We start from the raw sequence: 15,690 nt of genomic DNA, 5'->3' as shown, positions 1-15,690 counted from the left end.
CATGAACCAACATTCTTACATATTCTAAAAAACCTAGAGCGACAGTTCTAACTGATGTTCTTGATATTTCCAACTGACATCCTGAAGGCACAGGGACATCCTCACGGACTTTCGGCAAAGATGCACCAAAATGGATTTCAATCTCACTTCCGCTGATGCAAGTCCTAAGCAGAGCCCTCTACTCTTTGAGTACTCGAGGCTCTAGAGATGTTACTGGAAATGTTACGGTAGCAGAATCTGAAAGTAAACCTGTAATGCGGATTTACCCCAGTGGCACCGGGACAAAGAGTCTCCTGAGATAAACGGCAGGAGCTGAGCTGGAAATGATTTATCTCCTGAAGGCACACTACTCTCCCTGCACAACCTCCCCCTAGCAGATTTCAGTGCCCTGGAAAACAGGACAGAAAGATAGGACTGTACTGGTCACTCATTCCTCCCCCTTGTCAGTACCTCCGTATTTTGAAAGATTTGATGAAGAAAGCTGACACTGGTTATTTGCAGTGTTTTAGACAGATCAGTATTCACGACGGGCACAACGGAGGACTGACTGCGATGTGGTACTGACTCCTGAGACTTGTAACCATACGTGTTACCTTGTCAAAAGACACTTGTCTCTTTCCTGCTATCATCACCTGCATTTGTATTTTTCGAGTCACGCTGACTACAACATCACAGCGCCCGGTACGACAATTGTCACGCTTTCGTGGCCATCCCCGGGACCTGGCTGCACCACACAGCAGCACTGTTTGCGGTTCTGGCCTTCCCCCCTGGTCGGGGGGTGGAGGGGGACGGAGCCACGGAGTTCCTTAACTGCAACCCAAGGCTGTACAACTAGAGGAGATTTCCAAACCATCAGGAGCTGCGCCATCTCACGTACTTTGCCAGGAGCCCCCTTACCGTTTGTCTTCCTCCCTCTGGCAGAAACCACCTGTCCACTCTCCAGACCAGGCTCTCAGGTGGCCTGGTGTCCTGGGAGTCATGCTACAGCCACTGGCATGGCTCCCATGGGAAGCGATAGGAGCACTGCCTGCTGCCAGTGGTACATTTTAAAACCTCATTTTGGAGGCGCCTGGGTGGCTCAGTGGGGTAGGCATCCGACTCTTGGATTTCTGCTCAGGTCACGATCTCACCGTTCGTGAGATCGAGTTCTGCATCGGGCTCTGTGTTGACAGTGAAGATTAGGATTTTTCTCTCTCTCTCTCTCCCTCTCTCTGCCCCTCCCCTGCTTGTGCATTCTCTCTGTAAATAAAATTTTTAAAAATAAATAAAAAATAAATAAAAGCTCATTTTGGAGATCCTGGTTCGCCAGGCAGAAAGGGATCAAAAAGGGCTAAATGACATTACCTCCTCCCTCAGCCCCCACCCCAAACTAGATTCTACCTGCTAAGTATCTCTCCAGACCCCTCCCGTCTTTTCATCTCCGCTGCCCATCACTTCCCTCGGCCAGACCTGCCTTAGACTTCTCCTCTCTCCAGTTTAGTCTCCAGCAAAAGTCTCCTTTAGAAAAAAACACTAACCGGGTTACCCTGCTTATCTCTTCACGGCCACCCAACATTCTCAAATAAAGTACAAATTTAATAACAGGACCTGTTAGGTCCTTCATGATTTTTCTCCTGCTGACCACCTCTCAGTCTCATTTCTCAACACACACACCAGCTTGAATGGACGGTAGTCATTGGCTTAGTGTAAAGCCTCTCTCTCCTGCACAACCTTACATGTGTTGTTTTCTTGCCTGGGACCGTCTTCCCTTGACCCTTCTCCCTTCTTCAACCGGTAACCCCTACTGATTCTGCACGTTAAAAACAGGTGAAAACACAGATTCAGGTAAAAAAGAGATTGCTTTTTCCAGGAAATCTAAACCTACAAAATCCAAGTTAGGTCCTTCCCTATACGTTCTTAGAGCGCACTGTACTTTCTCCACTTATCACACGGCCTGTTTAATTAACCCTCCCCATCGACTGAAAGGTCCATGGGAACAGGCACCTTGTATCTGTTACTCCTCCTTTTTATTCAAAGACTCCAGGAGGGTGCCTAGCACCTCCCAGTAGACATTTACATAAATTTGCAGAATGATGTCATGGCCAAGAAACTGGAAGTAATGGGTCTAAGTTTCTCAGCCATATTTATTACCAAGGATTCTAAAGGAAGCAGAAAGGGGCACAAGCTGACTGCCCTGGGAACTTCCCCAAAACACATATAAGCCAAGAACAGATGCAAAATAAAGTCCTCAGATACTTAAATATTATTTTTAATCTCTCAAGTGGGAAAAGTTTATCAAATGTATGGCTGGAGCCTTCTGGTCAGTGAATTAATATGATTACACTAAAGATATTGAATAAAATTAGATAAATCCCACTTTGACAATGCGTTCTTTGGGCTGTACCACTAGACTTCACTTCCCAGACACTAATCAAGTTTCTTAATCTGAAAAAGCAACAGATTATTCTAGTATATAGTATTTCATAAGCCCCACCTTCTATGCTAAATACTTTTTAAGTTCTCATGACAAAACAATGAGATAGAGGCGTTATTCATGTTTCCGTTTTACTGATGAATAATATAAGGCATAGAATGTGAACTCGAATTTGACTCCAGGGCTTGCGCTCTTATACACAGTGAAATCAACTTGGCAACCTATCTGTTTGATCTGTAATGCATATAGTAATTCTGGAAAAACCAGGCGTTCACATTTGGACTCCACTATTCAGCTCCTATTCAAAGCACATGCAAAATAATGAGTAAGTGAGGATCCTTCTGTAGGTCAAAATGGCAAGAGGTTTCATCTTGCATGTCAACTGGAAGCAGCCTGGAATGCTTTGAGGTGCCGTGCTGAGAGCAGTTCGGAGTTCCAGGAAAAGGGTGCAGTAATAGGTGCAGAATGAATGCCATGGGCCCCAAATCGCTCACTTGGGGTAACTCTTGATTCTGCTTCCAAATATCCTAAATGTGTACTGTATTTACTTATCACCAGAGAGCTCTTTACTTATTATGGTAACATCTTTCCTAAGAAACTACTAGATAACATGTCCTTAATATTTGTTGAAGGCAATTTTTTACTTGCCATAAGAAGTCAACACTGGAAACTTTTGTCCAATGGGTCATGTAATGATCATCACACAAAGAATCTCAAGGCAAATTATCCTCACACTTGTGTATTAACAAAAAGGTTTTTCTCTTTATCTCTTCCCTTTATCAGACAAGATTCCTTTGTTCAGAAACAAACGTAGTATTCATTTATTATAATTATCACGTTACCTCGGATTTTAGGCACCTTTCTTTCCTCTTATTACTAGTTTTAGATTACAATTTTATTAGTCCAATTACACAAGTGTCCTGTTGTAACTTTTTCAACTTTTTAAGTGGGGAGGACACAGAGCATAAATGAAGTCAATATTTTAGGATAGAACAAGATTCAGGCATGAGCCTACTTACTCTGCTAGTAAATTTTTCACAGGAGTCAAATTGGCTTAGTGTCCCATCATGTCAGCTTAAATAGTGTTGTAAAATAAATTAGGAAGTCAATGAAAATAGTGAAATTTTTTTGTTTTACTTATGAATACAGAATTCTAGGAAGTAAAACTGATCACTTATTACATATTAGGATAAAGCCAGATGTAGTCTCTGTAGGAAGAGAAGCTTTAAGAAGAGGGGATGAGAAAGAACCAGAGTTGAAACGTCTCTTTGGGAACATATGAAAAAAGAGAACATAAAATACCAGAGTCATGAGCCCACAATCAAACTCATTCACCCTTTGATTGTCCAGAGATCCCATGAGCTACCTCTGGGAATCCCACAGAGTAAAAAGAAACTAAGAAAATACAAGAGTGGTAATGGTACAGAAGTGGTGGGAAGGCTTTCTAATAGTGTCTTAACTGTTGTGACATCCCTGAACACTGAGCAAGACACCTGCTATTGTAACAAAGAACATTTTAGAAACGTGTAAACATATACAGACACATACACAATCCAGTTTGTGTTATGAAACTAAATGTAATTTGCTCCATTAACTTTTCCAAGGATATGAATTGGAGTCATAATAAAGTTTTACAATTCAGGCACCCTTGTCTCTGAGTCCCTCAGTGTAAATTTTTATAAACTCTTCAAATATCTCTGTTACGCAGGACTGAAAGTTCCACATACTCCAAAGTTCTATAAAAATATTGGGTTACGTAATTTAAATTGCCTCTAAGATTTAATGTGAGAAAAACATGAGAACTTAGGAGATTTAATCAAGAATGGATTTTTAGAATTCAAAGCAAGAAAGACTAAAATCCAGAGCAGAGCTCCAATAAAGTAAATATATATAGATACACACTAAGAAAAATGCAAATTTGGTAAAGCATAATGGAAAATTATTCAAGTGGAAATACGTGGAGGAAAAAAGTCAAAACTTTTAAAGAACGTTCTAAATTGAAATGGACTGAGATAACATTTGTTATCTCAATTACTTTAAACCAGCATTTAAATTACCTTAAGCTGGCATTTTAAAAGAAATAAAAGACTTGGCAACCTTTCTCTTTCTACAATACACATAAAAGATGGAAATTTAGGGGGCATGAGAGGGCAAGATATAACTATCTCTAAGTGCACAGAAAACGGGTCCGGGAACGAACACATCAAAAATAAATAAATAAATGAAGGACTGTTTTAAATTTTTATAAAGAAAGTTGAAGGGAGCATTCAATAAGTACTTGCCCTTGAAATTATTTTCTCCATCTGCTATTTTCTACAAATACAAACAAAATAAACCTTTATAAAAATTAAGGGCATGTTTATTTGACCAGTTAATCAGAAAGTACATTCTGAGTATGAAGGACGGAAAAGTTTCATATCTATTTAGCTGACTTAAGTTTGAAGAAGGCAAAATCAACAAAAGGGAAAAAAGATACGAAAGTGTTCTATTACCTAACACATTAAAAAAGACTGAGCTTATTATTGGAAAATCAAGCTTAACACATATTTCACACAATACAGTTTGTCTTTCTAACCTGTTGTGAGTATGACTTACCTAACTATTGTTGATTATACTTGCAAAAATGAACAAAGGTAAAATCGTAGTATCTCTCGCTGGTGGTCTTTCTAGGCCATGTTAATTTCACTTTTTTGGTTAAATACAAAGGAATAGGATTATGGAGAGTTCAGCAACAAGTTTTTCATTAGGATATGAAGTCATGCCATGAGTTTCAAAAAAGGGTTAGTTGTATAAATTTGGGAAATAATCACTCATGCAAAAATCAGAAAATACCTGTACCGAGCCACCATGTCTGTCTGCTGCAAGGTGAGCTCTCAAATGGTGGGGATTTGCCTGCTGGGAGTCCCAAGCTGCCCTGTGGTCTGCCGACTGCCATTTATTTAATGCATGTGGCATGCATGGAAGAAGAAAAACCCAATATGTTAAACATCTCATCCTTATAATAGAGAAAACAAATGTATAAAAGGAAATTTAAAATACCCTCACTATTCTGAATCACAGCTGCAGTTACCTTTGCGTACTGGATGTGGAGAGGTTCTTAGTTAAATGGCTACTATTAGGTATTGATCAACCACAAGAAGTAAAACAGAACCATAGAATTTAGAAGTGAAAGGACTTGAGATACCATGGGCTCCACCCTTAAATTTTATAAGTGAAGTTAACAAAGAACCAGGGAGGTAAAAAATGATGTGCCCCAGAAAGCATTCCAAATAAATCACAGAAGTACTACGATGCCATCCAGTATTATTTTCTTACAGTAGAGGTCCCCCTTGGTTTTCTGATGAGGGACTACTTCTAGCAATGTTAAAAAAGATAGTCCTTAAATAGCTGTACTTAGATCCTAAAAAATCTTTCTCTCTTGCTTAGTACCATGTTTCTGATTGTGAGGTTAATATGAGAAAACAGAAAAGCTCTCTGAAAAGGGAACAGTGTTATAGAGAACACTAAATGTATATGACGAGCAATTTTTTGTTGTTGTTCACTGACACTCCTACTTATTCAATGAATCCCTTTGCTTCCTTCACCTCTTTTTATCTGGTTCCAATTAAGGAACCCATTCCCAGGACAGGCTGATAATTCTTGATGCTTTTACATGACTCGGCAAACGTGCATGGCAATAACCACAAACTAATAATCTACCAGCAGAATCAGGAGTTGCTTAAGAGGGGTCAATGTGTACGTTTCAGGAAAATGTGGATGACACTAATAAAAAGAAGGGCAAGGGATAAAATATTTAAAATTCTTTTACAACTTGGTTCTGCATTAGCTTCTTTGTCGGTGTTATCTCATCTTGAGATACAAAGTATTATCCTCATTTTAATGATGAAGAGATTGAGACTTTAAATACTTGCCTAAGAACACAGAAATTGCAAAATACAGCAGGGATTCAAACTCAAGAGCCAACTGCTCTGCTCTGCCCATAGTACTACCTAGCTCCTTAATACAATTACACAAGTTCTCAAGTCTTCAGTCCTCCTTTCTTCCTCTCTTTTTCAACCTAAGTCAAGAAAAACTTGCCACAAAAAAGAACAACGTGCCACAATCTGCCAAGTATACTAGGCTGTCGGGAGCCTGAGCCTATCAGTAGCCAGAGCAACCCTGGGCAGGAAGAGATGTTAAGTGCAAGGAGCACAATGAATAAATGTTCCACCACTAAGCTTCCCAAACAAACTGTACAAGGCCAAGTTATGTACGAAGTGTGAGATGGCATGAAGTATGTCTATCAAAACAATTACAAGAGTTCTCGGCCTTTTCATTAAACCCTCCATGTTCATGACCCAAATCTGGCAGGTGTGTAGCTTAAATTGAGATAAATTAGATAAGAATGAATCTGAAGAAGAAAGAACGAAAATGCTGCTGAAATAGAGACAAATACCTCCATGCTGCCCAGAACAACAGGTGACATGAGAGGGTCATGGACTGCATTCAGAAGACAGTAAAAGCTCTATCGACAGCCTCGCCTCAGAATCCACTGTCACGCGCACCTGACACTGTGTCTAAAATTTCAGGAAACCTGCAACTTCAACCATCGACTTCAGGTTACAAATTGTGTATCTGGGGACATTACAACATTTCAGCCGTTCAATTTCATGTTCTTTTGCGACTGTCAACTTTGGGTTTCTCACAGGACTGAAATATCTGTCTACTGCTTCACAGGTATTTAGGAAACGTTTTTGAGTTTTCCATTATGATGACAGTCTGCATAGCCAGGTTTCAAGTTTAATATGTAAGCTACCCTAAAGGGTTTCCTGAAAAAACACAAAACAAAAAACAAAACTCGACTCCCTACATTTAGTGCAACAAGGACTCCACACACACAAATATGGTTCCTACCCCCAGTAAGCTCACAATCTAGCTAGGAAGACAAGTCTAAAACATATAGAACTTAAACTTGAAAATACTTACAATCTAACTGTACTCGACAATAAGAACTTCACTTACTGTGATACCTAATAGCTCAAGTAGTGATTTCCAGAGAACATGAATTACTGCTCTTCATCCCAATGAGAAATTAATTGTGATTTATAAAACACCAACCCTAAGTTTGGACTTTGGAGCCATTTCTTTCTATAGGCAGCACCTTACCAGAGTATTCAAGCTATTAACAAGTAGTAATTTATATATGAAGTAACTTCTATAGAAGACCATTTCCTGTCCCAATTTTTCTAAGGCAAAATTCTAAAACTACTCTTTTTAAAGTGGCTGTACGTTAAAGCATAATGGTTTTAAATATCCCCTAAATGGAGCACTTTATTTTGCTATGATTTTTAATAAGTTGTGTTCTTTCCTTTGATTTTCATCTCTTGTTTAACTCAATGGAACTCCAGTGGGATAAAAGACAGAAGAGGAAGAAAGGCTAAGGATCATGTGTTAACATGATCCTTCCCCAGAAAGGGTTATAACTGAAAATTCTAAAGACCCAAATTAGCAAAATGTTTCAGGTCAAAGATGGGTTAAATAAAGCTTCGTCTTACAAAAATTTCAACAGCTTTCAATTACCCTGCCCAGGAAACACACACTCTTCGCTGCCCGTTTATCTTCTACACTTTGCCTCAAACCTACTCTCGGCTCCAAGCAAACTGCAAAGCTCACTATTCCTCAAACTCTCCATTTTTCAACTTCTGCTTCATATCTTACCCTGTTCACTCTCCCCCAAAATGGCCTTGTGCCTCATCTGCCTTTAAAAATTCCCTTCATTCTTCAGGCTCATCTCAAAAGCCATCTTCTCCAAAAAATTTCTATAGATGCCACATACTCAGTGATCCTTCATGGTACTATATTAGTATGTTTCATGTGATCGAGCTTACACTGCTTGGCAACATAGTTATTTACGAGTGTATTATAATAATCATAACAGCCTTGAGAGTGGAGGTTTACTGAATGCTTACTATTATGCTAGGAATTAACAATCACTATTTCTGTTTCACAGAAGAGAGAACTGAGGCTTTGAAAGATAGAGTAATTTCTCCAGGATCAAGTCATATCCAGATCTACCCAATTCCAGAGACTGAGTGAGCTCTTAACCGCTCATTACACAACAACTTCTTACAGGTCACACTGTTTTCCTTACTTTCCACTAAATCAGACTATAGTTAGAAATACCAACCGCTATTACAATTTATTCCAACAGCATATCCAAATACTTTCATTCTAACAGAATATCAAATATTCTCAAAGTTTATACCAACTTATACTGCTAATTAGAAATTTATGATGACACATTTCATGTGACTTTTAAACTAGTAAACAGTGAACAGGGAAACTAGTAAACAGTAAAGAGTAGGTTTATTTGTTGCAAATCTATGTATCTTCAATCCTTAATATGGGTGTGTATATAATCTGTTTTTTGTCTATTGAAGAAAAACTAGGTATTTCAATCCTTCGGTATCTATCTACATGTGTGTATACGCTCACACACACACATATACACACACATATAAAGCTATCATCTGGGCATGGTAAACCACCAAATATGTTTAAGCTCTCAGAAGGTAGTACAGAAGGAAATCTAGACATTTCAAATCTGAAAGGGCAGCAAACCTGATTTTTGGATTGTTGCATCTTGTCTCTGTGTTGATGTGCTTCTCTGTTTGAGGACAGAGCAGGATCCTGCTGAACGGCGCCCACTGGAGTAGGCTACAATACAATAGTTAACATCAATACCCTCTATTTCAGAAGTCTCACTTAAAATCGTTTAGCTGCTTAAGGGAATCAAGGAAAAACTAAAGACACTTAAAGCCTGAAGAGAAGATACCATCCTTGAACTGTGTCATTAAAAATAACACGCTAACACAAGGGAAACGCAGCTACTCTTTAGAGGTTTTCCAAATATTTAGATATTTTATCAAGCATTCACTTTTTTACATCAATACAAGACTTTCTAATGCTGTCTTTACTTTTAGGTTACTTTATCGTATCAAAAAAAAAATGAAAGTTTATGTGTGCATGTCTCTCAATTTCAAGGCTAATGTATAAACACAATAAATTATTTTAAGAAAATTGAGGAAATGATTTTTTTAAATAAGGTCATGAAATGGCTTACTGTCAATATTCTGGCACAGGAGAGACTTACAAAAATTTTTATTTTTCAAATATATTTCAAAACTTAACATAAATACTTTAAGCACAGTTTATTCGGGCTGACATCATAGATACCACATACAGTCAAATCACTTTGGATTAAAGAAAAATATAGATTAAACACTTAAATAAGCCATTGTTCAAAAACATGTGAATCTGAGAGTTTGGTAGTTCCAAATACGGATAAAAATTCACTAACAGTGAGCCACAAGTAAAGAAAATCTTGTATGACACTCATACTTATTAAAAAAAAAAAAAAAAACTGGTGAGAATAAGTATTTTAAAAGATGCCTCTTCAAAGAAAACATTTAGGGGCACCTGGGTGCCTCATTCGGTTGAGCGGCCAGTTCTGGATTTGGGCCCAGGTCATGATCCCAGGGTTGTGGGATTGAGCCCTGCCTCAGGCTCCACACTGTGCATGGAGCCTGCTTGAGACCCGCTCTCTCTCTCTCCCCTTCCATCTGCCCCTCTCCCCATTCATGCACTCTCTCTTCAAAATAAAAAATAATAATAATAAAATAAAGACAAATAAGTAAAATAAAGAATTTAATGGCAAGTCCCTTTATAAGTGATCACCAATCCTAGTTATAACCAAGATAAATTTTCTTAAGTTATAAAAACTTAGAACAGATTTAAAAACACAAAACACACTCCAATTTTTAAGTATCTCTTTCAAGACATAGCCTAAAACTGCTAGTATAGCTAGAACTTACAAATTTAAATTACAAATGTTTTGAGAAATGGCTGAAATAAGCAAAATGTGTAACAGATCTTTTAAAATAATGGGATATTATGCAAAAAAATATATATTTCATATTAAGAACTAAATCAGGAATGACAGGATGCCTGGGTGGCCCAGGGTTAAGCGTCCGACTCCTCTTCAGGTCATGAACTCGCAGTTTGCGAGTTCAAGCCCCGCGTCAGGCTCTGTGCTGACAGCTTGGAGCCTGGAGCCTGTTTCGGATTCTGTGTCTCCCTCCCCCCGCCTCTCTCTCTCTCTGCCCCTCCCCCACTCATGCTCTGTCTTTCTCTCAAAAATAAATAAACATTAAAAAAAATTTAAAGAACTAAATCAGGAATGAAAAGTGCAAAGTAACTCATTACTTTAAAAAGCAAGGAGTCCAGGGGCTCATGGGTGGCTCAGTCGGTTATGCGTACAGCTCTTGGTTTGGCCTCAAATGGTCATTCTACAGTTTGTGGGTTCAAGCCCCTCATTGGGCTCTGCACTGACAGCCCAGATGCTGCTTGGGATTCTCTCTCTCTCCTCTCTCTGCCCCTCCTCGGCTTGTGCTCGCTCTCTCTCTCTCTTTCTCTCTCAGAAAATAAATACATAAACTTTGAAAAAAATAAGTAAATAAAAACAAAAAGTAAGGAGTCCTAATGTGGGCTTTTTGTAAAATTCAAGGAATAATTTTAGTATGGGGCTACTTAAAATGTCCATTAAAATGAATCTTTTTAAAAAAAGGTATTTGTACTCAACTCTTCTCACTGAAAAAACTGTACTGTGGAAAATGAAGTACTACAAATAATCTTTCACTATATAGGAATAAAGTACTCACCAACTGTTTACCAATCCAGTCATATTCATAATCAAACATATATCCTTTTCGATCAAATAAGTCAGTAAAAAGTTTTCTTAGGTAGTCATAATCTGGTTTTTCAAAAAAATCTAGCCTTCTTACATAACGAAGATACGTTGCCATTTCTTCTGGAAAGGAATAAAAATTATTCTGATCACACCTATGTACTTATTGATAATACAATATCATATCTAAAAGCACAGTGTTATAAAAACACGAAAACAGTAACAACATTCTAACGCAATTTCAAATTTTAGGAATTTAATCAAAATGAAGTTAAAAAGAAGAGAAGGCAAGAAAAACATACAGTCAAAAGAAAAACGAGAGGTTTCATTTAACAAATACATTTGCTTCATTTTATTAGGAAGGGCTAAATTTTTTATCTTACATTGTTAGTTTGAAGAGAAACCTTGTACTAAAGGTTGAATTAAAAATAACGTATCATTATTTTGGGGCGCCTGGGTGGCTCAGTCGGTTAAGCAGCCGACTTCGGCTCAGGTCATGATCTAGTGGTCCGTGAGTTCGAGCCCCGCATCGGGCTCTGTGCTGACAGCTCAGAGCCTGGAGCCTGTTTCAGATTCTGTGTCTCCCTCTCTCTCTGACCCTCCCCCGTTCATGCTCTGTCTCTCTCTGTCTCAAAAAAAATAAATGAACGCTAAAAAAAATTTTTTTTAAATAAAATAACGTATCATTATCTAAACACAAGCACATTACTCAGCTAATTTATTTAAAATACTGGTAGGAAAAAATATTATGGAAAAATGTAAGTTCTGAGAAACTGAACATTTAACTTGTCAACTGGATGAAGGGATTCAAAGCAAAGAAAGCCTTGGGCATTTCAGTCATTCAGTTCAAACAATTATATTAAGTAAGCTGAAGAGAAGAGAAGAGAAGAGCAGAGAAGAGCAGAGCAGAGCAGAGCAGAGCAGAGAAGAGAAGAGAAGAGAAGAGAAGAGAAGAGAAGAGAAGAGAAGAGAAGAGAAAAAAGAAAGGAAAGGAAAGGAAAGGAAAGGGAAAGAAAGCAAAAGAAAAGAAACAAAACAAAACGAAAAGAAAAAAGAAAATAGTGGTAGGAATTGGTTTATATATGAAAGTATCTGCACTACCTTGCTGGATTTCTTTTAGTCACATACACTAAACGACCCAGAGAGGATTCAAATTCTGAACTTGGGCTATGTACAGAATTCTAACCAACTGACCTAGCAAAATAAAGCTAAGAGATCTCAGAAATAGAACACAGAAACACAGTTTAATTCTTCTTTGGATTTCTGGTCATCTAACAATTATTTTGGTAATACATAAATCTCTCCATGCCGTTGTAATTCCCAAATGTTTTAGAGACATGTATTTGTAAGCCATGAAAGTGAAGAGGTAAAATGGTGAGCAATTAGTAAAACAGGGTTTCACCATCAGGATACAGAAATTCACTGTAGTAACAGATGGAAAGTTACTCCTGGGTGCTTTTCTGATCCAGTGCAGATCCGGTAAGAACAGGATGACGCCCAGCCCAATGGGAGGTGAGAGCGGAACCCAGCAAGGACCGTCCTCACAGGGTGACTCTCAGCATTACCTTCCAGCTAATTACACCAGGTTAACTTACTTTGACACCCCATTTTTTCCTGTGGAAGCCTGTACAGAAATTCCCAATAACACACGGCCAATCTGCTTACGCCTATACTGCTAGGGCCAACCCGTATTTTGTTTTTAACCTACTAGTTCTAGATGTTACAGCAAAGGAGAAAAACACGAAATTAAAGTTAGCTGTCTGAGAACGATATAAGCAAACTTGAGGAAGGGCTACCTGAGATTACGTGGCTGCTACGACTACCACCAGAAGGCCAGCCCTGTGCAGGAGAGCCTGTGAATATGGAAGCGGGCTGTGAACTCAGTCTTTTATCTTCACGTTTGGGTCACATTTTGCTTAATTCATTAGTAACACATTATTCGTATTCCTTGACTGATTCAGGAATCTCAAGTGAATTTCGGTTGGCTTAATCGGAACTGTCAAGAATCTACACGAAAATAAAACTATTTTCACATCCCCATCCCCCCAGGTAACATTAGCCTAAGAGTAGAAAGGTTGGTAAGATTTTAATGTACTTCGAAAACTAAATCACACCCCCCTTTGAGCATGGCACGGAGACTCAAGTGACTAGCCAAGTACGCCAAAACTTTACAGTTGGCATTTCTCAGCAAATATTTTAACTTAGTAAAAGTATGTCAGTGATTATTTTGGCTGATACCGGTCAACACTATTAAAAGATGGGACTTTCTTCTATTATTAATACCATCTTAATAAAGCAATTTAAAAACTGACCCTGTGGTCTATGCATCAAATGGTGACATCTTTTAAGTCCTACTGTGAACTCATCTGAGTATGAAGAAAAAGTATTTATAAACTTGAGCAATAAAATTAACCGCTCTGGTTTTCTGCATAGAAGCACATGTGTCAGTGTGGCGTCATTCATTACCTGGAAAATTTTCACACAGCACTTCTATTGGTGTGGCTCGTTTTGTATCTCCAATTTTCTGATACCTCTCTTTTAATGTGTCAGCCTGAAACACAAAGAAAAAAAAAAAATCTTGGCAAGGTGGTAATTTTAAAATTAACCACTTGCAGGACAGAAGCTTAACACAGCACCAATTTATTAAATTCAAAAGGAAACACAAAAACAATTACCTTTAAACCTTGCCAAGGAAGACTGCCCCTCAGAAAATACATGAACATATGACCTAAAGCTTCTAAGTCATCTCTTCTACTTTGTTCTGAAATGTAAGAGAAACATCAATTTCACTTTCTATTCCCAGTTAAGGATGCAAGAATGGAGAACTGATTCTTTTGTTACATACAAATTAATTCCCAGAGTTCAGTATATAAATATAAGAGATCTAGTGCTTTTAAGCAACCAATCACGTCCGGTTAAACAATGTTTTTAACATTACAATTCCTGTGCATCTTTAAAACATGGCCCTACAATTCTTGTTTTCTAAAGACTCTACTGGGCATTCATTTCTCTCCTTAGATATCTATCCCAAGAAGTATATAGCAAGGCAGAAAGGGTTCCATGGTCAAATACAGGGTCACTGTGTATTGTAGCTCTATCCTAAAGACCCAGGATGTAACATATTAAAAGGTCTGGAAAAACCTAAAGATAAAATGTAACCCTGCACTTACTGAACTTATAGGAGCATAAAACACCCATCCTATACACTCTCCCATTAATATTAAGTGCAATTAGGATTTTGTGCAATATACTTTTTAAAGCACCCGTGTCTGACACATATCAACATTAATAACCCCTCTGCCACCACCAAAAATGTGCTGCTTTGAACAAACTGCCATTTTCAAATTGCTACTGTCGTTTTAGCAACAAAATGTGGTACAGCACATAACTGAGTGACAATTACAGATGAAGATTCAGAACGGTACTTATGATTATCTGTTGAGTGAAATTTTTTGTCACTGAAGTTACATAATGAAGATTTCTTGCTATTTTTTTTTTTAATTTTTTTTTAACGTTTATTTTATTTTTGAGACAGAGAGAGACAGAGCATGAACTGGGGAGGGGCAGAGAGAGAGGGAGACACAGAATCGGAAGCAGGCTCCAGGCTCTGAGCCATCAGCCCAGAGCCTGACGCGGGGCTCGAACTCACGGACCGCGAGATCGTGACCTGAGCTGAAGTCGGACGCTCAACCGACTGAGCCACCCAGGCGCCCCAATTTCTTGCTATTTTAAAAAAACACAGGAGCGCCTGGGTGGCTCAGTCGGTTAAGCATCCGACTGTGGATTTGGGCTCAGGTCATGGATGATCTCCGTTTGAGTTTGAGCCCTCAGTCTAGCTCTGTGCTCAAAGTTCGGTGCCTGCTTGAGATAATCTCTCCCCCTCTCTCTGCCCCTCCCCTGCTTGTGGTTGCTCTGTCTCTCTCCTTCAAAATAAATAAGCTTTAAAAAAATAATATAAAAAACTCTAACAGTAAGAGGCAAAAACGGTAGTTTAATTCTAAAAGGATGTTCATGGGTAAGATGTTTTATCCAAATGAGTAATCATCATACTATCTAAGCAGTGGTTTTGAAAAAGAAAACTTTTCAAAGCATGACTCTGAACAGGTTATCATTTCTACTATGCAATCCCACTCTATAACTGTCTTCTGTAACACTTCCTACAGTTTGTGTATATATGTTGCGTCATTTTTTAGTCAATATCTATCCTCCCACCAAACAGGAGGTTATAGGATGGCAGATGTCTTTTGGCTCACTGTCCTCAGGACTCTGTATAATGGCTGCCACAGAGCATACTATTTAGATATAAACAAATGAAAAGGGGCGCCTGGATGGCTCAGTCGGTTAAGCATATGACTTCAGCTCAGGCCATGATCTCGCGGTTCGTGGATCTGAGCCCCGCGTGGGGCTCTGTGCTGTCAGCTCAGAGCCTGGAGCCTGCTTCGGATTCTGTGTCTCCCTCTCTCTCTCTACCCCTCCCCCCCGCCACCTCTCTCTCTCAAAAATAAACCTTAAAAATTTTTAAATATAAAAATGAATATTTGAAAAGACATAA

The 15,690-nt window shown here is 38.6% G+C and overlaps 1 protein-coding gene across 6 annotated transcripts in view; it reads right to left on the bottom strand.

The window, feature by feature from the left end:
- Positions 1–15,690, bottom strand: part of CSNK1G3 (casein kinase 1 gamma 3) — a 103,123-nt gene that overhangs the window by 15,074 nt on the left and 72,359 nt on the right. For 3 of the 6 annotated variants that reach the window (XM_042982865.1, XM_042982881.1, XM_007086857.3), the window contains exons 7-11: positions 13,814–13,899; positions 13,605–13,689; positions 11,113–11,261; positions 9,014–9,109; positions 5,246–5,341 (exon numbers count right to left, since the gene is read on the bottom strand). In XM_042982865.1, coding sequence (XP_042838799.1) covers positions 5,246–5,341; positions 9,014–9,109; positions 11,113–11,261; positions 13,605–13,689; positions 13,814–13,899 — 512 coding nt within the window. The remainder of the gene's footprint in view (positions 1–5,245; positions 5,342–9,013; positions 9,110–11,112; positions 11,262–13,604; positions 13,690–13,813; positions 13,900–15,690) is intronic. The other 3 variants (XM_042982874.1, XM_042982890.1, XM_042982896.1) reach the window with 3 other exon arrangements.

The sequence above is a fragment of the Panthera tigris genome, chromosome A1 (genome assembly GCF_018350195.1).
Source record: "Panthera tigris isolate Pti1 chromosome A1, P.tigris_Pti1_mat1.1, whole genome shotgun sequence".
Classification (NCBI taxonomy): domain Eukaryota; kingdom Metazoa; phylum Chordata; class Mammalia; order Carnivora; family Felidae; genus Panthera; species Panthera tigris.
The sequence above is the reverse complement of the archived record's forward strand: the minus strand, read 5'-3'. Positions and strand labels throughout refer to the sequence as shown.